General features: G+C 37.8%; 1 protein-coding gene across 4 annotated transcripts in view; it reads right to left on the reverse strand.

Annotated features, from left to right (window-relative positions):
* The window catches only part of MAGI2 (membrane associated guanylate kinase, WW and PDZ domain containing 2), a 771,385-nt gene that overhangs the window by 260,658 nt on the left and 483,982 nt on the right, over nt 1–26,745 (reverse strand). For all 4 annotated transcript variants that reach the window (XM_082759166.1, XM_082759165.1, XM_082759164.1 and 1 more), the window contains exon 4: nt 3,703–3,918. In XM_082759166.1, the coding sequence (XP_082615292.1) occupies nt 3,703–3,918 (216 nt within the window). The remainder of the gene's footprint in view (nt 1–3,702; nt 3,919–26,745) is intronic.

Raw genomic sequence — 26,745 nt, forward strand, 5'->3', positions numbered from 1 at the left:
ACATTAAAGTGGTTCTTTTGGAGTTTGAATGATAAACACTTAATCAGTCAGAAGTGTGAAGCAAATGTGACGTGACCAACACAGTGTCAGATCATGATGCTGCTTGTGAAGGAGACTGACTTAATTCTCTGCAGACACAAATAGCAAAAACAGTGAAATCTGAATGTCTGACAAGCATGTTGCATTTTGACCAAAGTATCTTTTTACCACTTTTGTCAAGCCATCAGTTTTACAAAAACCTTTGATTTCATTGCAGTGTCCATCATGAATGGTTTCTCAGGTGCAAGATGTCTCATCTAAACCAGTGAATGGCAGATACCCAAACTAGAACAGCCAGAAGTACAGTAATGTGGGCAATTGCCTTAAGTGTGAGAAACCTAACGCCAACTCTAGACTTGGCCAGCTAATTTATAAATTGTGTTTATCCGAGGCTGCTTCACAGATATTAGGATTTCTCATTTAAATTTAACCATCTAGGCTCCTGTCTAGCTGTCTGATGAATTAGGCATTCTAGTTTGCAGAGATAGTACCGTAAAATGAGTATCTGAAACAGCTATATTCTCTTACTCTTCCGAAGTGCCTCTTGCACCTTCATATTAAGATAGCATGGACAAATAGCTCTAACAAAGTATAAGGCATATAGGAATATAATTGACTGTGCATTCCATCTCCCTGTAAATACTGTGATAAGAGTGCTAGATTCAGGATGAAGGACTGAATCCATCGTGCTCCATCGTAAAATGGCCAAAAACCTCATCCTAAAGTGAGAAGGCTTTCTGTTGTGTTCTGGGCTGAGGACAAGTAACAAAAATCAGAAAGAAAAAACACATTGGACAGCACAAGTTAACAAAAAGACAATTACATATCATGCTTGAAGATCCCCAGTCCCGTATACAGATGGGACAGTCCCATATACAGGTGGGACCGTGTATGGTAAAGTCACATACACAGCTGTCAGAGGGAAATCTGATGGTCTGTGAAGTAAGGTTTTAATGAAAAAATGATTCCTGCTAATAAAGCTCAACAGAGGCACAGATCATCTCAAGAGACACTGAAAGGTGGTCTGAAAAATCAGATCCAAAGCATAAAGATCTCTGCAACTAAAGATGTTGTCTATTGGTCTGATAAAATCGGGTTTATTGTCTTTGGATTCATCATAGACCTGCTACTGCTTCAGCCTTGCAGTCCTAGGTGTTACAGCAGTCCTCTGCCTTGACCGCACTCTGATACCTTTGGCAGTTAATAAGATGTTAAATCGCTGAGCATCTGTAAAAAACGTATCGATGTTTCAAATGTCCTAATAGCCCTGTATTTAACATAAAAGTGATGCATTTCAAATAGAACACACTTTCTAAAAAAAATGGAAGTAACAGATATCATGCTATAGTTTCTTTTTCGGTAAGAACCATATTGCTCCCTCCACCAGGAGTATAAAAAACAAGCAAACGAAACAACAAACAATTATTATTATTATTAATAATTTTATAATAATAATAATTACTATAATTATTATTAATAATAACAAAATGACACAAATTTAACACATTCTGATTTTTCTGTTTTTTCAAAGATACAAACTATAAATGCACATACATTTTAGACTTTGTCAGCTGACAGAGAAAATGACTGCAGTAACAGGGTCCGTGGGAGCTACCCTCTCCAACAAAGGCAACGCAGCATGTACGTACAGAGCTGCTTTGCTACAATCCCTAAAGTCCTCAATCAGTGTAAATGTACAACAAAACCCTGCTTATGAAACCATGAGAGCCAACACAGGCACTGCTTGTTCTACTGGCCACACCTACAGGAATTACTTTGTGGGGGGCGAGGAGGGGGAGGAAAAGGGGGCTGTCTTACTCTGATGCTCATGTATTTCATTTTTTAACACAGCCCATGCCAGTGGCTGTTTCTTGGGTGCTGCCTAGTCATTGTTCACACAGAATTTGCCTGGGAGATGCAAGTTGTGGGCGGACAATGCAAGGAGAAAAACAGATAAACATTTCTCCTTGATCCATTTTGAACTGAAGTATACTGCTCTGGAAATTGCTCCTGAGCAATGGTCGGTTATGTAGCACATTTCGAGTAACTGCAAAGAATGATTCTTCTAATGATTTTTGCAATACACATCAGTTACCAAATCCTGCCTTTGCCTCTTTCACTGTGGAAGTATCCTGGCAACAGAGCCAGTGCTGATGTTTTATGCAAGGATTTCTGGGTTTCATCCTTTTCTGCTTAGCTGTGTAGGAAAGGCACTAAGTGCCAGAGCATTGCCGGCAGATGCAATCTTGTGCAGAAGGGATGAGCAAGGCTCAGACAGCATGTGACAGTGATGGCCAGGGAGTCACGCTTCAGCCCTTTAGTCAGCCAAGGGGGCAGAAGGAGATCCACTGCCCTCCCCTCCCCCCAAGTGCCCTGTCACTGCCTTGGCCATGGGGACAGGTTCTGCACTGAGGATTTGCCTTTAGATGTAATTTTAGGCAACTACAACAGAAAAGCAAGTGGCAAATACATCCATGGTGAGAAGATTTCCAATTCAATATGTTTTCTAATGCAACAGGAGAAAAAAACAAAACTATAGAAACTGCAGTATGAAAAAACCCTTTTTATAGGGCTTAGGAGATTAGGTAGTGCCTTTATTAGCCTGTACATTTATGAAACTCCTTATCTTCTTATCTGTGTGATTGTCACTACAGACTTCTACTTCAATCAATTGTTCCTGAATTTCTAAGTTCAGTAAAAAGAACTCAGAGTTATTTCTCAAAGAGATACAAATGTCTGAATTCTTTGATTTCCTACTTGAAGAAAAAAAATCATTTCTTAAATGTTATTTTACAGTAAAAAAATAAAGTACTGCAAAATGATGACTCTTACTAAAATATTGAGGGTTTGAGGGTGAAGCTGGTTACTGCTTGGGAAAAGTTTGGACTATTGACTCATTTGATATCAGTCAATATCATCAGTATTTTCAGACCCTTCCCTTTTTTTTTATTTTTATTATTATTTTTTTTTTTTCCTTGAAGAATTATGATTCAAGCAGTAAAACAGCAGCTGTCTTTTAGGACAAGACATATGAAAACATTATCTGCTTCATGCAGGATCTGAAATACTGGTGAAAAGGGTACTTTCAGAGAGTATTGCCAACTATGTTTCATTGTCACTGCCACAAATTCAGTAATGTGATGACAGCTTTACTCTAACATAGCATTTGTAAGATTTCATAATGGTATATAATAGTTCACTTTATAATCTACTGAACTCTCTTGTGAGAGTTCACCTTTTTAGCACAAGGAGACCTGAAATACAGAGACAGGATTCATTTGATCAAACTGCAGTTCTCTAGACTCCTTTCTGTGGTCAGTGAAAAGAAATAGGCACTTTGGTTTGATTTCCTAACCCAGAAATCTGAAATAGATCACAGGAAATGCATTCAGAAAGTAGATACTTTTCTCTTCAGGCTATAACAAGGGTTCAGGGTGACTAGCTCAGAGGCAGACACCTTTACTGTAGCTGTGGTGACTCCTACCGAATGGAGGTCAAATGATTTGTTTTATGTTTGACAGGAGTCTTATCACTTAGGATTGCTGGCTGCCAGTCATGCAAGAGCATCCTTACCTGAGTACACTCATTCTCACTGCTGAAGGAGGTAACTGTTGTCTCTGTGAATAACAGAAATACATTGCAAAGTAAGAAGGAAGAACAGACCTGGTGTTACTGTCACATCATTTCCATTGACCACAGGTCTTTCTTCCTCTTCTTCCTCCGGTGGTTCAATACCTGTCTTCTCCATATTGCTCACAGACTTATTCCTTTTACGTTTACCTTCGGCCCCAGGAGTGGCACCTGGAAGGATCTGATCTGTTACATTTAACAGTAATGGAGCTGGTTCTGCTGGAGGTTTTGGAGTGCCGTAATAGTTGTCTGAAAAGAAAAGAATAATACTTAAATTCACTGAAATTCATCTAATGCTTCTTTTTCTCTTGGTTTAGATTAATGGGATTTTGTGATATAGGATCCGGTTCATCAGCTAATATAAAGATGAGTTCAACTTTCTGTGAAGTTAAAAATTTACTGTGAAGTTATTATTATTATTATTATTTTTAATGCCAATAGTAGTGAACATATTATGCTTAAAATATATACCATATTGACACTCTCTGAAAGTTTAACAGGGTAAATTATCATTCCTCTCACCCAAATACCCCCAAAATAGGTAGCATATTGGAGCTATTTTCTCATTTCAAACTGCTAGTTAGGACAAATTACTTTTATAATGTTTGTGCCAAATACAAGAATTTCTGAAGGACCAAAAGAACCATAAATGTATTGACTGTTCACCATAATATACAATTTTCATACCCCCCATATTATCTTACCCAGTTGGAAAGCAAATAATTGTTCTATGGCAGACATTTGCAGTTTTCAGTAATGCATGCACTATCGTATTTTTCATTTTTGTCAAATTTTTGCTCTTCATGAGCAAACCTCCAGATTTGTAATGGTTAATGCTAATATATTTTCAAAGAAAGATGAGATCTTACTTTTTAGACCTTAAAACTTTCTGAGAACTAAGGAATTCTTAGAAGATTTAAGGTGGCTGACTTATTATCCTCTATTTCTCTCATGAAATTTCTGGTAACTTCTTCTGAATCATCTACTTTATGCCAGAATGATTATTATTTGGATGGACCATGGTCTGATCTTATCTATCAATATATTTATGCTTGAATTTCTAGCACATCTGGTCTCAAAACTTGTTTCTTATAGACACCTCATTTTTTTCTCTTTGAAAATATGGTTGAAAAATTAAATATTAGCATAATTAAATAAAAGAGTATTGAAAATACTTGTGAGTCCTTTGAAGAAGTAAGCATAAAGAATAATAAAAGACATAAATATGAATACATAGTGTTAATACAAAGCTATATTTTGTCATCTGAAAATTGCATTGAATGGCAGTGCATAATCTACTTAACAGTAGATTTTCAGCAGTTAATATGAGAAATTCTGTCTAGCTCTAAGACACTTTTTCAAAGAAAAAAGGAAACATATTGAAGGTGTTTGTAGACCATATGGTCATTTTTTTGTGCCTTTGCGTGGCTGTCCATGACCTGTCCTCCCACAGTCTTCAAGAGGTTCTTCAGGCTAAGGGGGCTAAAACAGGGGAGCAGGGTTTGGTGTTTAAATGGGGAGGGAAATCTACATTGATCAACTTGTAAAAATGTACCTCTAAAAAACGTCAAAATCAGATCTGGTCACAGTCAAAATTCTGAGCTCTGACAGTGAAATTAGTTTTTTATTTGAGGTATTTTAAGAGTACCTGAAAACTGATGGTCTTGAGGGCACTGCTAAAATGAAAGTCTACTTTCATACTTCCTTAAGAGCAATGTTATCTTTGTTGGTGAGAGGCATATCTGTAATGCTACATATTTCGAAAAAAATGGAGGTTGTCAAATCTAAAAAATTCATCCCTGACCTAAACTATTTTACTAGTCTGAAAGTGAAATTGCATCAGTCCCACAGCTGTCACAAGCTTCACAAAACCTGTCCACTGATTTCGTAAATATCAGCACAAAAATCTAAAGGTTAAAGGTCTGATGTAATACAAACTGTGGAATTAAAATTGCAGTACCTTGCCTTTTTTCACTTATTCTTAGTTTCCCATTGTGATACAAAATCTAGATCAGCAGTAATTAGCAGTAATGCTAATATTCTGAATAGTAGATAAGAGGATTGACAATAAATGATGTTTTAAATGAAGGGCATGCTTGTTCTATTTTTGGTTATTTAACACTTTTTCATTTTAACTGACTGACAGTATGCATTAGTGGGAGACAGAGACAAAAGTCATGACAAAAAATTTCCATGAATATGACATATATCAAAATATAAGATACAACAATGTACATTTAAGAGTAGGAGCTAAAGAGCATTTCATTCTTTCAGTTTCAAACAGAAAATGCAATGTAATTTCCAAATTTTGCACTGTATCATAATGTCGTATGCTCTATGATCAAGCAACCATTGATTTAAAAGTGACTTTTGCTTTATTAGTTGATTTATCTATTTGTCTTAATTCAAATGTTTTCATAAGCAATGCAAATGAAAATAAGAAACTGGACCACATATATCAACATAATCGGTATATCAAAAAAAAAATGATGAAAAGAATCTGTACAGTTCCAAAGGAAAATATACACAGAATTAGAGACCCAGGCAGTTCAATGAAAGAGCAGTCCTCCATTAAATAAAAATTAGAATTGATGTCAACTGTATTTTGTATCAAAAAGCGTTTCTTTGTGCCTTGAAATTCCTCATCTAAACCTTAGAGCTTAGCATTGGAGCTATGGACACCCCAACCTTGATGGTAACACGCTGGGCAAGTCATTGAAGACAGAATGTTATAATGAGGGGAGACACTCTCATACAGCTTCAGTAAATCTGGGAGTAATGCAGAGATTAAATTTTTAAATACTGTAACTGTTGTTGCAATGATGTTTGGAAAATCTATGATAAAAACCATTCTTTTTCATGTTGCTTGAGCAAAGGTTCAAAATGTTACTGTTGAGCTTCTGATAATAAGGCATGGAAAATCAGCTTCCTGTACATGCAAAAAGCACACCAAATAAATAATTTAAATTGTGTTTATTTTTTATTTTTAAGAATTAATAAAAAATAAAGCTTACTAAAAGAAAACATAAATCTTGTGCTTATTACTAGTCAGAAAAAAACACAAAACAAAACAAAACAAAAAACAAACAAAAAAAAAAACACAGGAGCTTTAAGGAAAGGAACAGAGAACAAAACAAAAAAACACGTTTACAGAACTACACAAAACCACATAGTACCCTCCCTTCTGAATGTTGCCTGTTGTTCTTGTCCTTGACTTTCAAAAATTACATGGGGGGAACTAAAGAGGGGCAATTAAAGCTTGGAACTGCTTAAATTGATTTGGAGTTTTCCGTTTGGAAAAGGGACAACTGAAGGGGGATATGGCATATATATATAAAATCAGGAGAAACCTGGGAAAGTGCCTAGAAAACACATGCCTGGTTTCTCACTACATGAGAACAAAAGGATGCCCAATGAAATCAGCAGATTTAAAACAAGTAAAAGAAGTTTTTTGTTTTGTTTTGTTTTTGTTTGTTTTTGTTTTGTTTTTTCCTACACAGCATAAGAAAACATTGGCATTCGCTGACAGATGTTTCCAGTATCATAGATATGGCCAAGAAGCAACTATACAGACATAGAATCAGAAGAAAATAATAAAATAAAATAAATAAATTAATTAAAATAATAAATAAAATACAATAATAAAATAAAATAAAATAAAATAAAATAAAATAAAATAAAATAAAATAAAATAAAATAAAATAAAATAATAAAATAAAATAAAATAAAATAAAATGAAACTCTATTAAATATAAAGGTAGAAACTCTGAATCAGGAGTTCCATGCCATATGGATCACTGGAGTGGGGGTGTATCTCTGCATGCCTTTCCTGTTCTTATATTATAGGCCTTAACATCTAAAGGGGTTGACAGGTATGGAGCTACAGTTTCCTTTGGTTTGACTCAGTACAGCTGCCCTCTTACTCAGGTGTCTCCTTGCTGTACTTAAATACGTGCACATATTCTCCTGCTACCACAGCAGAAAGTCATGAGGTCAAACTGAAGCCAGCAGAGCTTAAGCTAAGCTCTTTGCGCTGGACCTGACTAAAAGCCTTCATGCAGACAGGCAGTGCAGAATGAGTATTTAATTGCAGAAAAGCCACCACTGCTTAATCTATCTTGCTGCTGTGCCTGATTGTCTCAATGCTCTCAGCCTATTTCCAAGTGCAGCTGAATACTAAAGGCGATCTAACCTAACCTGTTTGACTTTGCTGCTGAAATGGCTTGGAAGCCATAGCACAGTTACAGTTACCAAGTACTGCTTGCTACCCCTAAGCTGTATGAAAAGATCTCCTTGATTCTGCAAAGAAGAAGTCAGGTAAAATTACATTAAAATGGGGAGGTTAGCCCTGATGACAGAGATCAGATCAGAAAGTCAAGAGCAGCACAAAAAGGAGTAAATTAAGAGGTCAACACAACTATATTTTTTCTTAACCTGAGCACACCTATGTCAGGGAGTAGTAAAACTTTTGTTTTATTGAAAAAGTGTTTGATGATGGAGCAATAGGTTTGGACTTGTTTCCTGAGAAATGGTAAGTCCTTTTGGAAAGAAGAAATGCTTTGGGATGATAGTACAGAAGCAGAAGAATCATCATGCTGATATGATACCAAGACTCAGTTCTAATGATGTTCGCTATACTGCAGCACCGAGTGGGACATTCCACTTTTCTTCCTCCTGCATGGTGTGTCTCTGGGGAAAGGAGGGGAAGGAGGTCTTTTTGCCAGGTCTGCATTTCTGTCCAGGTACTGGCCAGCCTGAGTCATCAAGCTTTGTAGGACTGGCAATATTACTAGGAGAGCTCTTGTCTCCTGAAGCTTCACTAGTCTCATAGAATCATAGAATCATAGAATCATAGAATATCCTGAGTTGGAAGGGACCCTTAAGGATCATCAAGTCCAACTCTTGACACCGCACGGGTCTACCCAAAAGTTCAGACCATGTGCCTAAGTTCACAGTCCAATCTCTTCTTAAATTCAGACAGGCTCGGTGCAGTGACCACTTCCCTGGGGAGCCTGTTCCAGTGTGCAACCACCCTCTCTGTGAAGAACCCCCTCCTGACGTCCAGCCTAAATTTCCCCTGCCTCAGCTTAACCCCGTTCCCGCGGGTCCTGTCACTAGTGTTAATGGAGAAAAGGTCTCCTGCCTCTTGACAACCCCTTACGAGGAAGTTGTAGACTGCGATGAGGTCTCCCCTCAGCCTCCTCTTCTCCAGGCTGAACAGGCCCAGTGACCTCAGCCGTTCCTCGTACGTCTTCCCCTCAAGGCCTTTTACCATCTTCGTAGCCCTCCTCTGGACACTTTCCAACAGTTTCATGTCCTTTTTATACTGTGGTGCCCAGAACTGCACACAGTACTCGAGGTGAGGCCGCACCAGCGCAGAGTAGAGCGGGACAATCACCTCCCTTGACCTACTAGCGATGCCGTTCTTGATGCACCCCAGGATACGATTGGCCCTCCTGGCTGCCAGGGCACACTGCTGGCTCATATTCAACTTGCTGTCTATCACGACCCCCAGATCCCTCTCTTCTAGGCTGCTCTCCAGCGTCTCATCGCCCAGTCTGTACATGCAGCCAGGGTTTCCCCGTCCCAGGTGCAGGACCCGGCACTTGCTCTTATTGAACTTCATGCGGTTGGTGATCGCCCAGCTCTCCAACCTGTCCAGATCCCTCTGCAAGGCCTTTACGCCCTCATTTGAGTCCACAACTCCTCCAAGTTTGGTGTCATCAGCAAACTTGCTCAAAATACCCTCTATTCCTACATCCAGATCATTTATAAAAATATTGAAAAGTACCGGTCCTAAAATGGAGCCTTGAGGGACCCCACTGGTGACCGCCCGCCAGCCTGACGCAGCTCCATTTACCATAACCCTTTGGGCCCTGCCCGTTAGCCAATTGCTCACCCATCGTATGATGTTTTTATTTAGCTGTATGGTGGACATTTTGTCCAGTAGGATCCTATGGGAAACCGTGTCAAAAGCCTTGCTGAAGTCCAAAAAAATCACATCAGCTGGTTTCCCTTGGTCCACCATACGGGTGATCTTATCATTTAATAAATGAAAAATTTTAGTATAAAAACTAAGTGTGGTGAAAAGCTAAAGATGTTGCCAGGGAGCTAGGATATTATAGCAGGAATGAATGATCAGACAGAGAATGAGAGTTGTGGGAGATCAAAAAGCTTTTAATATGAATATTTCCAACTCTGGTGTGACTCAGATTCCTAGCCCAGAATGAGATACACGTTTATTTTCACACTCATTTTAAGAGTGGGCTGAAACGATACCCAGCTACAAATACACCCCAACTTCTGCTTATTCAGCATCTTCATTTAGATTGATATTTCTGTACTGTTTATACAAATTTCAGTTGCTGGAGTATCAGTCAAAATGGTGTGAGTCAGCCACAATAATATGAAAGACAAACCTTATTTTTCAGTTATTAGAACAGTAACTGCAAATCTGATGAACTCTCTTCATATTGCTTTTGTGGTCATTGACTAGTGATACTAAACTTAGGGGAAAGTACTCTACATTTGGTATTTAACAACTCACTAACAAATACACATGAAAAACAACCAATTGCAATGGTACACAGAGTTTGAATAGGTGAAATTAGCCTGATTTTTAATTAAAAAATAATAAATGCAAATATTACTGGATTCAAAGATGACAGCTGCGTATGTTAATGACTAGAGGCCTGTCACATATATCAACAAGCATCTTTTTAATTGTAACCTATAATGAAGGTGTCTGAACACCACCTAAGCACTAGTAAAACTAACAAAACAATCTGCTTGTGGAAGCAAATGTGCAACATTAACAATGAAAAGAGATTTAATAACAATTTCTCCATCTGTAGTAGCCCATAGTCTGCAAGCCCTGGGAAGTCAAGCTTGAGTCTTCTCTAGTCTGAAGCCCAGGCATTGAGCTTTCTTTGGATGCAAGTTTAAGCATATGGGTCTTGCAATCTCTAGAAGACAGAAGGAATGAAAGCCTGTGTTTTTGGTACTGCTTAGGGTAGGCCCAACATACTGGCAGTATAACCAGCAGGGTAAGATTATGCATGGTTGGTAGTCTCTTCAACTTTGTAGTAAATTTTCACAGCCAAGGTGAATGAGTTGCAGAAACCTGCCTTGAAGGGTTTAGTATCTCTGTAAAACACATCTTGAAGACAAGAAAGATTCCTTAAATGCAGGCCCTATGGACCTCCTGAGCTCTGTGTGCAGACCTCCAGGGGCCAACAATGTGGCATCACCATGCTCTCACTTCACTGCACTGTCAGATCTACACATTACTTTAATATGGAAGTAGACAGGTTTATTCTACTTTTGAAAACTACTTTAGGTCCAATCAATCTGCATATTATTCATATGAAATTATTTTATTCTAATGTTTAAAGTCATCTGTGCATGCCATTTAGACATGGTATAAAACATGCTCTGCAGTACAAATACAGAATATTTTAAAACTAAAAAAAAAAAAAAAAAAAGCTCTCTCTCAAAATTCTTACAACCACCTTATAAGATTCCCAAAGAGGAAAACAGTACATAGACATTGTTAAAATATAATTAGTGATGTATTTTAACAAAATTCAAGACAATTACCACCTCCTTAAGGAAGCCTTGCAAACTTCTTTTCACCCACTCACCTTGAGTGAGTAATTTATTTTGACTGCTGACTATACTATAATTAGGGCTTTTTTAATCACAGTTCTAAGGTTGGGTGAGTAGATTTTGTTCGTGGGCTCATACATTTTCATGATGGTTTTGCAATGCTGGTTGATGGCTCAAAGAGTTGCATAACTCCTAGTGTTGATGCTAAAGTGGAATTCAAAAATAAAACCTTATAAAACCTTTTCATTTTAGATTCTCATTTGTATTATTTTTGCTCATGATGTTTGTGACATTAAGATGTTAAAGAGGCAAGAAAAGGTATTAGTCCAGACCTCTCAGGTTTTAAGAAAACAAAAATTATTGTTAAATATAGGTATAAGGTTTTATTTTTCAAAACAATCTCTTAATTTCTAAACTGCAAAGTTAAACTTTGCAGTTAACCTTCAGTTTCTTTACTTTCAGCCAGAGACTGAAGAGTCCTAAGAAGTCTTTTCACTAGTTTTTTCAACTAAGCCTTTGAATCCAGATTGCTTTAGATCAGTTCTCTAAGCCTTACTGTTACATTAACGTCTGAATTAAAAATACAAATTAAAATTTATTTACTTTGGGAGTACTGTCAGAATGAGTTATACATGATATACAGAACTAATTCCATACTTGTTGGATGTATAACCCCCCAGGGCTACATTTTATAAAATCTGTTTTTCATCCTTGCTGTTTTCTAACTGTATTGGGCTTTTGCTAGCACCAAAGCTACTCAAAAGGAATATTTTCCGGAGAACTCAGGGTTCTTTCAGAAAAAAAAAAAAAAGGTCAGTATAAAGGAAATGGGGTGTCTGTATCACCCCATTCATTCTTTATGAACAAATTAACATTTTCAGGCAAAGGCTGGCCAGCTGTTTCTGAGACAGGGAGATTTTGGATGACTTGTATTGCTGTGACTCTTCCCCAGGCAGAGTTCTCATTTAGGTTGGTCTCTTCAGCTTCTGCTAGGGATTAGCCAGATATGCTAACTTCTGTGTCAACTAATGACATTTTAATAACTGGCTTCAGGATTGTCTATTCATCTACATTAAAATTAAATCACTAATTATAGCTGCAGATTTTTGCCCAAGAGTGTTCTGGCCCCCAAGGAATGCAATAGCAGAGGAAGTTTCTAAATTCTAAATACAGGAGCAGAGACAGCCAGGCTGTCAAAACTTCCAAGACTGGCTCCTCATCTTCTCTTGCTACAGGACCCTAGCTGCCCCCTGTAAGAACCCATTTTTTTTTCCAGACAGACTGTAAAAGTAAGAATCTGTGAATCTGTTAGAATTTCTTAATTAGCATTTTTCATAATAAATGTTAGTAGCAAATCAATTCTTGTTTCCTTAAGATACTGATAGAGTATATCAGATCTCTATAGGGGACATAAAATTAAGACATACAAAGTGAATATACATTTTTATTTTTATTTTTTTAGTAAATATTTTCCTTGGGGAAACCACTTAATGCCTCTCAGAGAGCTTGAACTCCTAATTTTTCTCCATCTTTGTTTCCATAGTTTCATTTTATGTAGCTTCTTCTTCTTTTGACTAAAGTATTTATTTATTTATTTAGACTTATTAGAAAAATTTTTCCTATACATATTCTGCATTCCTCAAATTTGTTCCTGAATCTCTTAGATGTCAACAGCAGCTCATCTACAAATGTAGGAACGTAACATTCTGTCTAAAAGTTCAAGAAGGAAGTAGAAAGAACAATTTCACCTTTACAGATACTGCTTTATAAGATACTGCTTGGAGTTTTTTTCATTATTTCTTTAATTTCTTCCAAGAACAAACCATGTGAACAAAAACAACTCTCTTGAGCACAAAATCTCTCACAATTGGGAAATAATACTTCTCCCATCAGACCTGGTAATCCCGTGGGTTAAAGGTGTAAATATATTTCAGATAAAGTAACCACAAACATCTTGTGTTAAGTTCAGGTGGAGTTGGCTATGGAAGAGGAACAGGCTTGTTTTAAGATTCCTCAAAAATTAAGGTCCTGACCTTCATTCTCTCAAATATTCTTCAAGTTTGTATTTTCCTCTGAGAAGCAGAACAAATCAATTTTAAATAATGGCCTAGAAGAGAGGTGACTGTTTATAAGATGCTGTAGTGTGCTGTGTGCACTGCACATCACAGATCTCCCAATAACCAGCAAGTATAAAGTGACCTTTAACTCCCTTGTTTTGATTTTATACTTAGCACAGCATAACAGAAGTGAAAGATCTAGACAAAACTCCTTAAAGGGCTACTCTCATTTATTTAAGGAAAATAATGGACAAAGGAAAAGGAATTAATAATTAATACAGAAGTATGTTTGGATTTTAAAAGCAAGAATCACAGAGGTATGAATGCAGGATACTGGAACAAGATGGTGCAACAGTTTAGCTCGATTCATATATTAGTAGCATAATTCTTTTTTTCCTGTATTTTGTACATTTTAAAGCAATCTTGTCGTCTGACTTCATTTTCTAAAAGGTGATCCTAGTGCTAACCTAAAACCTCCATTTTCCCATGAAGATACATGGTTCAGTTTATAAACAGTATACTTGCTGAAGCAGTTGAGCAGAAGTATCAATATACTTCATACAAAACATATCTTTTTGTTATAAGCTATTTGTTATCTGGATTCAGCCCTCTAGTAGTCACTTGCTGTTGTGTCTGATCACCAAGTGAAAAGAGCGGGTGGGTTCATTTTACTTTTGCTGCTTAAAAGTTAGGTATCTATTCTAAAGTAACCAACTATCTCAACCCACCTGCCCTAGGTTGTGACCTTAAGGGGGATGAATTGACCTCTGGAAGTGCACACAGTTTTGATTGCTGGCCTTACAAAAAGGTCCAGACACCTTTTAGATGGCTAGTGATAAGGATTATGGATAATGATAATGGATAAGGATATGGATAAGGATAATGATAATGATAAGGCCAAGGATTAAGGCCTTTAATAACCAAAGATCCCAATGTACCCAATCATCTTATTGCTTTCTGTCACCATTTAAAAACTTAGCTTTATCAATCTATGAGATTGTCTACTCCCCTTGAATTCTGATTTTGTAGAATTCATACATTATTTCTAAGGTTCTTGTAATAGTCCTTTGACATATTAGGGAACAGCTTGCAGCAGAGAGCCTCCTCTTTGACAATAGAGCCTGCATGGTTTGACATCCTTACAAATGATCTGGAGAAGAAACGTGAGGAAAAGACTAAGAGCATTTCTTGACAGTTTTGTTTAACTTTGTGCCACAGAACTGGATATTTCTGTTGCTTCAAAAAGACTAAAAAGGAAGAAAGAGTTTGAAAGTGTATGGGAAATCATCACTTATTCTTGGTAAATACAAATCAGGAAACCATGGGCTTGAAACATGACTATCCATTCTAGAAAGATACTGGCATTACTACAGACAGCTTGCTACACAGAGGCAGTTTTCTCCTCCTAAATAAAAACCAAAGCCAGAACTGTAAACTAGTAGCAGCTTGTGGAAGGAATGGAACAATGTGTAATGCAAACACTCAATAATGTGTTTAAGAACATTACTGCATACAGTGTGGTAGCGGTACTTTTAAGGAAAAAACAACCAACCAACCAAAAAAAGAAACAGGAAACAACAAACAAACAACAACAACAACAACAAAAATAAAAGACGTTCTGAGAAAAGCAAAGGAAGTTATAAACTCCCTATGATAAAAGCAAAATTTATTTCAGTTGTTTATGCAATAAAGTGACAAACAGGAAAGGATATGCTAAAAGTAAACAATACAAAAAAATATATAAAAGTCAAGGTAAGAAACTGAAGCTCAGAGGAACGTAACACTTTCATGCAAAATATAATTACACTGTACAACTTCTGAAGATTTCTTGATCAAGTTTTGAGTCAAAAATGGGAATGAGTTTCAAGAAAATGCAGTTACTATATCATATATTTTTGAGAAATTACCCCCATGTTATACATGTATTAATCTATGGTTCCTAAAAAGCTATCTGAGAATTCTCTGTGTAGGATTCCTGAACAGGGACTCATGAAAACTTACTTTAAAATGTGTACTGTAGAGGTCTTACAGTCCTGAAAACTACCATATCTGTCTTTTGCATGAGACAAGATGCTAGATTAATCCTCTCCAGGTTTGACTAGTCCTATGTTTCACTTTTTATAGGAATTTAGGTTTATCTTAAAAGGCTGCATTTACAACTTCACAGTAGCATTTTTGTTGTCTCCAACCTCCTTTTGACAATCTCAAGGAAACACTCTAGACTTGATTTTGTCCTATATTTTCTTTAAAGTTGTATTTTGAGGAGAAAAAAAAAAATCCTCAGTTTTTGTATTTCTTTATTCAAGCTGCTGCTGGAGAATGCTATCTTTGTGTTATGTGCCTAAGAAGGCATCTGCAGATTGTCTTGGATAGACGTCTTGCACACACAGATTAGAAACAAGCAAATAGATATTGGGGAATGGCATGATACGTATTTCCTGCTGTCAGTTCATCATATGGTTGCAGAAGAGCAAAGCAGGTAAGGAAGTAGTCCAGGATTCTCTAATGAACAAACTTGGCCACACTTAAGTCTTGAACTTGACCACACTTAAGTCTTCTCACTCCTAAACTATATAACTGAGCCTCTTCTGGCTTGTTCTTCTTTAGGCACCACAAACTGTTGGTCTCATAATGTCATTCTTCCCATAGAAGGAAAGGAGGGTCACCTTCATCTGGTACCTAGGGAGCTCTTTATGGTGAGAGACTAAATAACCCCTTGCCTTCTATTGTCTTATTGATTTGGCCACAAGGCCAAATGAAAAGTGGCTACAAGGCTATGGAGAAAGTACCATCACAGTGAGAGACTGATTACTTTGCCATGTGACAAGCTAATGTTACATGTTCTCTGAGCATGGATAAGATTGCTGTGGAAATGTGTGGCATAAAGGTACTTCCCACTCATTTCTCAACCATGTTAGACTTTAGGGAGAAATAGACACTTTACTCCCAAGGCCAAGGAGATTTGCCCACAAATAACTGGGGAAATGCAAAAGCTGTAAGTACAGAATATATTAAGTGTTAAGTGTTGATGGTCCAAATTTTGCTCTTACTTTATGCTAGAAATATGCCAACCAAATAGATTTTACACCAGTGAGAGCAGTATATACAAATTATCAGTAGTGGAAATAAGGAATGTTAAAACAGTACCAGATCAATCACTTTGTCTTTCTAAGACAACACCTAACAGTTGCCTGAAGGCAGTTAGACAAATAGTTACAAATAGAGCTAGAGAGAAAAAATTCACCAAGTTGACTGTTTAAGTAATTTCAACTGGAAAAAAAAAAAAAAGAAAAAAAAAAAAAGAAAAAAAAAAGTAGCAATGGTTGAAAAATCTGGCCTTTTTTTTTTTTTTTTTTTTTTCTCTCTTTTTTTTTTTCTCTGTCAAGGACAGCCAAATGTTTTTGATATGTGGTCTGCACAGTCATTACAGATTGAAGCCAACATGCACAACTGTCCAAATATTTCTTATCTGTCTCTTTCTCATTGACACACTGCATTGCCCTAGGCTACTTTTTGTTGGCTGTCCTTGGTTTGCTTGCTTGTTTCATTTCTGATCCTAAAATCCTGTTCTGGAGTAAAAGACCTTTCTACTTTGTCATGGATACCTCTCGACTCTGCCCTACGAGCCAGTGAAGCAACAAAGGGAATTAAATGCAAAGAACATCTGTCTCTGTGTGTTTTTAATTTTTGAACACTGCACCTGAGAAAAATTCCCAGGTAATGCTAAGTGCTAATCAGGTCCTGAGGAAAAGCCAAAGGGTTAGTCTGCACTGCACTACGAGGAAATTGCTGTTAGTTGAGTATATGCAAATTCTTTAGTTAAAATATGCATCTGCAAGTGAAAAAATCTTTCACTCTGTAACAATACTATGTTTTAAATGCTGCTACAATTGTAGATATTCCTGTTGTGAAAAAAAAAAAAAAATTATAATTTCAGATTTTAAGTGTATGAAATGGATTATTGTTTCAATTATAGCAAAACCTATGTAGAAGACATGTATTTTCCAGGAACTTTATTATGCCATATAACTACTCCCTTACAACTACAGATATCAAAGATCTGATTCTCTGTCCACAATACCAAAAATCAAATATTTCCAGTGAAGCTAATGGATTTACAGTGTTATGAAAGAGAAGCAAAGTTCAAGCGTTTAAGAACTGCAGTTCTGTGAAACAAAGTTTGTTTTTGGTGATACTTGAGTGATTGCTTATGACAGAATTCACCACATTTACTCTTGTAAATGGCAAATAATTTCTCTTTAATTTTCATTCTGGAAAGAAAATGGCTTGGGAAGAGTCACAAAGTAATAACAACCTTGAACACTTACACAACACTTCACATTTCAAACTGCTTCAGAAGTATAAACCAATTAAGTTGTCTTTATGATTTATGCTAAGGAAGACAAGAAGTATATAAACAAAGTCAAACAGATGCAGGGCTCCAAACTGCAGTTCTGTGAATCACAGAAAGAGCTTAGGGATGCAGAGCACAAGGGACTGGCTAGGCAGAGGAAGATAAAATCATGGAACAGACTGAGTAATAACTAATATGTTATTATCTAGTTACTGGTGTATGGTCACTTTCCGTATGCAACAGAGAACACTTAAGTACACCACTTGGCTAAATAAGCATTATTAGCTGTGCCTTTCATCACCACAAACATCTATCGCTCATTAGCTCATTAATGACTTTCTTGAGATATCTGATTTACAATGCAATCACCCCTAGTAGATCTGTCTAAATTGATAACCAAAGGGCAACTAAAATCTTTGCCCACACCAGACCATTAGATGATTTAAGGAGAAATATCATTGCTACTGTTTTTTTTTTTTAAAGTATGTTGTTAACATTAGGAGCATAAATGTTAATTAGAGTAATGACTTCATTCAGCAATTTCTTTTCTACAGGGCCATTTGGATCAGAATCAGGCTCCTCTGTTTGAAAGGGCAAGTTCTTTTTAATTAGGACAGCTACTCCATTGGCACTAGTAATAAACAAGGAAAGAGATAAAGGTCTAACCCACCAGGATTTTTCCATTTTTTTGTTTCTGTGTAGCATTCACCATTACAGAAAACTCAGTTTTACTCAGAAAAAAAAAAAAAAGAAAAAAAAAAAAAGAAAAAAAAATAAAGTCCTCCCTCGTTCTTTTAATGTTAAAGTCCATCTTTTACAAACATTTATTTGCAGCCCGGATATACTCATATAGTCATTTCTGAGATACATTTTCCTCCTTGCATGCTTGAGTGGGCAGAGCAGTAGCTTTAGGTCATTGCTATTCAACTGGATCATCCCCCTAAGGCAGGGGTCTGTGCCAGAGTAAGACTAGTTAAGAAAAAGCTTCAAAGAGTATTTAATTTCAAGTCTGCTCTGCTTTTGTACATCTCTCACCCTTCAATCATGCTCTGACCCTGCTTATGCACAAGCATGCAACTGGGAGAGGACAGGCTGCTCTTAGCAACGGTGATGCCCAATGCCTTGATGTCTTGCCTAGTGCTGACTTGAGCTTCAAAGCAAGGGGGTTCTGATTTAAACCTGGAGAAATCAGCACAGGAACAGAGAGATATAGAAAAAAAATGCAGCGTGAGAAAAGATAAGAGTAGACACGTCTGCACTGGAAAGGTAGGAAACCTTTCTCCTCAGCAATCTTGCCTGGACCAGAAAAGGCCTTATAAATTGCCACTTCCCTCTCAAAAGGCAAGATACATTATTACAGAGTAGTTTGGTTTCTCATCAGTTCAGTTCCTAGCAATATTTCTTAACTCTGCCCCTTTAGGTGCTGAGCATCTGTACGCACTGGGCATACGCAATTAGAGCTATTAGTGCCAGAGTCTTGAGTCATCACTATGATAAAGGTGTCAAACAAGCAATGATGGGACAAGAAGAGATGAACCCACCAAGGCATAACAAGAGTTGTCTATAAAGGAACCACCTTTAACATGGTACCAGTGATTCTCTAGTAAAAGGCAAAGAGACTGTGTTTCATGACAGAGGGCAGTGAAGAGGCTGCAGTTACATGGTTACTTCACCTGCCAGAGCAGGAGGGTGCAAAGGCTGACCTTGATAATCCCAGAGGTTTTGAAGCACCATGTTTCTGCAGGTTCTGAGACTCACTCCTGTCACACTCCTGTCCCAGCATGAGAAGAAGGACTAGACATGACTGGGACTAGACATGGGAGTCAGTCATCAACTGGCTGATAGCAACAAAGTCCGTCTGTAGTCTAGTGATTGTCCACAAGCTTGTGGCCAATTTACGTGTGCAAAAGCATGATGTATAGTCTCTTACAGAAAGTAGAAACTAGAAGACACATTGGAAAGTAAAGCAACTCATGCAACCAGATGTGTGCATGTGTATATACACATACGGTAACAATGTCATGGTCAGGTGAGTTGTCTCATGCACCCATATGAGTGAGAGTTTTGAAAGAAGTTCTTAGTTTGTTCCTATCCTGGTCACTATGCCAGTGGGAATATGCAGAGGCCCTCAATAAGCAATTTATTTGGACAACGCAAATTAGTTTCTTCCTAAGATGAAACAGCAAGAAATTCTGTTTTACCCTGACATAGACGCAGAACAGAATTACTGAAGTCAATGTTTTTAATCCTATATATGACAACAAAGCTGCATATTTATGACAACAATATATTCTTTGCTTTTACTTATGGCCAGCTAACACTTGGTCTGACTTGTTTGTACTAAACACAATAATGATAGCCCTGATTTGTAGAAATGAATCATTAGTATGAAGTGGGACAAATTCTGCTCAGTTCTAAAGAGCTGTGATGGTATTGTGGCCAGTTATTACAGCTTAACTTGAACCAGTATGTCTAAACTTCAAAGCTTACTGAATTACAGATTTGCCATGATGAAGCTACTACAAAGGGACAGCACAATGACAAGGTGATGCAGACATTGTGCCTGCAAGGGCACTATGTACATTCTAGACAATATTTATAGTAAAGGTAAGGAATATGTACTTACTACTATAAAATAACTCAATGGTGTAAGCCTTGCTTTAAGTAGTTCATGGTGTCAGAAAATCAAAGGTGACAAGGGCATAGAGAATGCACAGGAATGAGATCCTCAGAAGAAAAGCAAGATCAGATGGTTACTGAGCAAGCTGCAATGAAAAACAGAGCTACTACTGTCTGTTTTGATTTTGAAGCTGCATGTCCCACATTAAAAGTGACATTCAGAATGATCCAAAAAGTTTCTGCTATGTGCCATTAAAGTGCTATATTAGCAGCTACTTCAGTAGTAGATCCCTACAACAAAGCTTTTTTATTTCCTTTGGAGATGCTGAATTTCTATGCACATTTTCTGTCCAGAAGAGCTAAATTTACAGCTTTTACAGATGTCATTAACACTATATTCACACTAACCTGGGTCAGCCAGACCTATTTCTGTGTAAAGTTCCTGAAATAGCTTTAGGACTGCAGCAGTGTTGCAAATTTGGAACAAAAAATCTGAGGCTAGTGGAAGTTGTACCTGAATCCCATTCCTCATCATTGCCCCGTTACTGGAACATCAATCTTATTCATGCAGATGCTCCTAGCTGATTTTTGTCTGAAGCAGACTTTAGGGAAGTCAAGTATAAACTGCTCTGCTGGCAGATGAATGGGAACTGTGGGAAAGAGAGGAGTAGGAGAAGGCAACTGAGCTGCCAAGGTGACTGGTTCCTTTGGTAACATCTGGTGCCAGGGAAGATGTCTGTCACAGACTCATAGAATCATTAAGGTTGGAAAAGACCCCCAAGATCATCTGGTCCAACTGTCTCCACACCAACAATATTACCCACTAAACCATGTCCCTAAGTATCACATCCAACCCAAGGATTGTTACTCCACCACCTCCCTGGGCAACCAGTTCCAATGTCTGACTACTCTTTCTGAGAAGAAATGTCTCCTAATTAAACCTCCCCTGGTGCAATTTGAGGCCATTCCCTCTTGTCCCATTGCTAGTTATCTGTAAGAAGAGGCTGACCCCCAGCTCCCCACAATCTCCTTTCAGGGAGTTTTAGAGAGCAATAAGGTCTCTGCTAAGCCTCCTCTTCTCCAGACACAACAATCTCAGTTCCCTCAGCTGCTCCTCACAGGACTTGTGTTGCAGGCCCTTCACCAACTTTGTAGCCCTTCTCTGGATATGCTCCAGAGCCTTGAAGTCCTTCTTGTAGTGAGTTCTGAACACAGAACTTGAGGTGCGGCCTCACCAAAGCAGAGTGCAGGGGGACAATTACTTCCTTGGTCCTGCTGGCTACACTATTCCTGATACAAAGCAGGATGCCGTTGGCCTTCTTGGCCACCTGGGCACACTGCTGGCTCATGTTCAGGTGAGCATTGACCAACACACCCGGATCCTTTTCCTCTGCACATATTTTGAACCACTCTGCCCCAAGCCTGTAGCATGGGGTTGTTGTGACCAAACTGTAGGAACCAGCACTTAGCCACGTTAAACCTCATCCTATTGGCCTCTGCTCATCAACCTATCCTGTCCAGGTCCCTCTGCAGGGCCTTCCTACCCTCCATCAGATCGACACTTCCCCCCAGCTTGGTGTCATCTGCAAACTTACTGAGGGTGCACTCAATTCCCTCATCCAAGTCATCAGTAAAAATATTAAAGAGGATGGGCCCCAACACTGACCCCCCATGGGCTGCCAGTTTCTCCAAAGGAATGCTGTGGGAGACCATGTCAAAGGCTTTGCTTATGTCTGGGTAGACTATGTGAACAGCCTTTTGCTGATCCACCAGGCAGGTCACCCAGTTATAGAGAGATGAGATTGGTCAGGCAGGACTTGCCTTTCACGAACCCATGCTGGCTGGGCCTGATTCCTGAGTGCAGTCACACATGTGCCAGACAAAGCACATGTTGTCAATACCCAACAAAGGAGTGAAATCCAGCTAGCATACTGACATAATTAATTCAACTCAAACTGCAAAATAAAAGATGCAAGTGCCTTTTAAACCATTATTTATTATTATTATTATTGTTATTATGGTTCTAACATTGCCTTAACATTTAAGTCTTTCATATTTTACCTCTTAAATCTCTTTTGCTTCTTTCACCCAAGAGATATATTTTATAACTTGCCACTCTGATTAATCATCTGATTGTATATATTTAATAAAAATAAAATGTCTATTTTCTTTAAAAAATATTTTTGATTCTATTTACATTATTTTGGTGAAGAAATGTCTTCATGGAAGCTTTTGAACTAAATCTAATCTGTTACTTATGCAGTTGTCAGTTACCAATGGAGAACGTCAAATAGCAGGTTACACATACTAATAGCCACTTTCTATCTTCCTTCCCTTTTTTCTTACCTCTCCGGACATAACCCACATTAGATGAAACTAAAAAGTTAACATGCATAACTATTTTTGAAGAGGAAAGCCAGCAGATTTTTGTCATATTTGTCATTCAGCTGATTAAATTTTAATTTAATTAAAAATTTGTTGAACTGAAAACTTTTTATCTTTATTTATTTATTTATTTATTTTCCCCAGGGAAAGGAAAAACAGTGAGATCCTAAGTTTTATTAAAACTACACCTAAAATTCCATATGTTCTCATCCCAATATTTTTTCTTTCTAACTCAAGCAGATTACAGCCTCTTAGCTGTTTTATTATTAAAAAATTCTAATTAAATTGAAGAAACTTCTGAGTCTATTGGTACCCATAAACTTAATCATTATTCTACTATCTACTAGAACATTTTCTAGTCCTTTCAAACTCAGTCACAAGAATTTACCTACTCAGTTTGAAAACAGCTTTGGAGTTGGGGGGGCGGGGTGCTGCTCAAAGACTGGCTGGGCATTGGTCAGCAGGTGGTGAGCAATTTCATTGTACATCACTTGCTATGTGCATTCTTTTATCATAATTATTATTATTAATTATCCCTTCCTTTTTCATCCTATTAAACTGTCTTTATCTCAACTCCACAAGTTTTTTTTTGTTGTTGTTGTTTGTTTGTTTGTTTGTTTGATCTGCACCCCCCCGCCCCTCAATTCTCTCTCCTATTCCACTGTAGGGTGGAGGGAGGGAGTGAATGGCTATGCGGTGCTTAGCTGCCTCCCAGGTTAAACTATAACAGCAACTCACAATTGTTTCCTATACACAGCATGAATTCTTATTTTTTAAAAAGTGATAGTTATTCAAGCTAACTGAAAATGGAGTGATTTCCAGGCCAATGATGCTCTGTGCAGAGTGGACTGGGGCAGAACAAGAAGAAAATCAGGGGGAACTTTTTAACAGATGAAGAGGCCAATGCACTGCACAGCTACAGTACACCAGAAGCCTCTGGCACTTGCTGTTGCGATGGATAGGTACTGCTCTGATAATGCTTTTCAGCATTATAAAAGTAGACAGTGATCCAATGTTCTTTGTGTCACAGAATGAAGATTTTAAATGGATATTTTATATTTATAGAGTAAACAGACGGTGTGTCCTCCTGGGACAGCCCGGTTATAGAATTGCTAAGCAGCCAAAATCCCATGTGCATGTGGCCCACGTGCTGTGCAATACCCAAGCAAAGTGCCTGCATCAGCACTGGGTGTGCACACACCCGCACAAGCTCCTGGCACACAGCAGTGCCCCCAGATGCTGGCTGCAGTGCCGTGGGACATGCCAGTGCCTCACACATTGCCTCCCGGGAGTAGCTCATCAACAGTGCCCCAACACTGAGGAGCTCTTCATGCACAAAACTGGCCGACCCATAATGTCACATTGGCAGCAGCATGTTGGGAATGCCAAAGCTATTAGATAGCCCCATCTGCTGCAAATGCTGAGGATGCCAGAAATAGCTTCACTCATGAGACTATGCTACAGCACTGTGCCAGGCAAGTCACAACTTATGACCTGCATTTGGAGAGAAAAAGAATTCCTACTATGGGTCGACTCCAGCTCTGACCTCGTCCAAGCCAGTGAAGTACCCTCAACTAAGGATTTGGCAGAAGTTGCTGCAATCTGAAATTAGTTGCCTCTCTTTTTCCCTTTAGAAATCATATCAGTTGGTAAAAGATTATATCCAGGTTCTCAGACTGTAGAATAAGATGGTACCTTTGTGGACACATCCTCCTGTGAAGTTCCTTGATTTAATTGCTATTTGAATTGCTGCTTGTCTTTTAGGAAAGAAATCTAGTCTCAGTCATAAAAAATTAAAACATAGTAACCCTAAGTATCTCATTAATTGCCTCTATTGCTAAAACATGTGATTTATGTCTAACCTGAATAGGTTCAAGTTACAGACAGTGGATCTTGATATACGTGGGCTGTGAGACTGAAGAAATATCTATTACCTGATATCTGTTTCTGCAAACACCACAGAAGTACTTGCAAAGCATGACAAAGTCACCCCTTTGGCTTTAGTTTGCTAAGCTAGACAGATTCAGGTCTTAGTATCCCAGATAAATTGTATTTCCTAGTCCTTTAATATTCCTTGTGAACTTTTCTTTGATTTGTTGTCTTCTTGCTTGAACTGCATGCAATGAAAGTTATGGCCTTTGTCTATCAGCTTCTACAGGAAAACAGTTTTTAGATGCTATTTTGTACCTACTGATGCATAAGGAAGATGTCTGTGGGGCTGTGTTGCACAGAAGGAGCTGTGAGAATAAAACAAATTAATTTGAACAGTGACAAGCTAACACAAACAGACAAACAGTTTTTGCATATTTTGTTTTGTAATGTCATTGCTAGTGAGAAACCTTCAGAGGGTTGGATGTACAAAAGTTTATGTAATAAGAAGGCCTATGTCAAAACCTGTGAAAACAAAGATATACAGACATAAATAAGAGCATGATTTCCACCCCGTTACTGACAGCAACTGCAAGACAAACTACTGGAGCAAAAATGATACATGAGTGGTGTTTGCTACGTCTACAGTTTTGTAAGTTTTCTGAAGAATAAATGATATATAATATATTTAATGCATCACAGACCACTGAAATATTATAGTTTTGACCAAGCGCAAAGTCAAATTTCAACTATCTGACATTAAATAATGTAAACATAATTCTTTATGTTCACTTTAATAGCTTCTTTTCACATGTTCAAGCAAGAGCTATATTCTTATCAACATTCACACTACAGAAACAACCTAGATATTTTGGCTCCTAGTTATCATCTGTGATTTATTTAACCTAAACATAATTAGTAGAGCACAAAGCTATACTTCGAATCAAAGAATCACAGTGTAATGCAGGTGGACATGGACCTCACAAAGTTGCTAAGTCCAACCTACTACTCAAAGCAGGGTGAGCTGCTGAGTCACACCAGATTGTTCAGGTCTTGAAAACCTCCAAGGACACAGACTGCACAGTCTCCCTGGGCAGTCTACTCCAACTCTTGATTTAATTTATGCTTATTCTCTCTTCCATTCTACCATTCACCGCTTCATCTTCTTGATGCCTTCGCAATGGCTACCAGGGGGCTGCTGTCAGGCCTTCTAGAAGCCATGTCTTCTCCAGGCTGAACAAGCTATGGCCCTTCGAGATTCTCCTTACGTATGAAATCTCCTTACAAGATTTATCCTTAGGTACCTTCATATATTTTGCTGAGAACTCACCATGTGAATGACACATTCATAAATGTATCTGAAAAACTACGGTTTTCACAAATTGTCTGAAAAAACACTAGCATGTAAATACGTCTCAGATAATAACCTGATTCTGATACTTATTCATGAAAAACTGTCTTTCACATGTTCTCGAGTGTTGAAATCTCTCATGTTTTATATACATTCAATAGTTTTAGACTGGCTTTATATTTTTACTGTTTATAATTTCTAAATTAAAGATTACTACTCTTTGTTAATATATATAAATGGATTTTTTTTTTTTTTTTTTTTTTTAAAGTGGTTTATAAAAGGCTTTGAAGGATAGAATGGTTGAAGACTGATTAAAATAAGTCAGGAAACCTTTCTAGGCATGAGTGGGTGCACGTAACATTGCACAAGTGTGAGCAAAGGAGGACTCTGGACGATGATTATGGAAAGAATGAAATACTCTTTGTTGTTCCAGACAGATATTCTCCATTATGCTTAGTTTAGCTGGTGATACACCACAATGATGCATGTACACAAAAAAGCATCTGAGATTATTTAAGATATGTCTGGAAATATCCACAAGTCTCTCATAGTTGTTGTCTTCAACATTCTCTTCAAAATTCTAGTCTCACAGGTCATTCAAGCTGCTTTTCAAGTACCTTGTATAACCCTTCTTCTATCTAAAATGGAAGCCTAAGATTTCATTAATTCTGTTTTTCATCCCTGATAGCTTCCTGTGAAGTTGTCTGTCTGCAAGACAGACTCAAAGTGACAGTAGTGTCCCATGCACTGAAATAAAAAGGAAGCAGTTTCCTTAGCAACAATATCGACAAAAAAGCTTTCATGATTTTCTCTCTCACTCCTGTGTCTTCTAA

This window comes from Aythya marila, assembly GCF_965140915.1.
Source record: "Aythya marila genome assembly, chromosome: 1".
NCBI lineage: Eukaryota > Metazoa > Chordata > Aves > Anseriformes > Anatidae > Aythya > Aythya marila.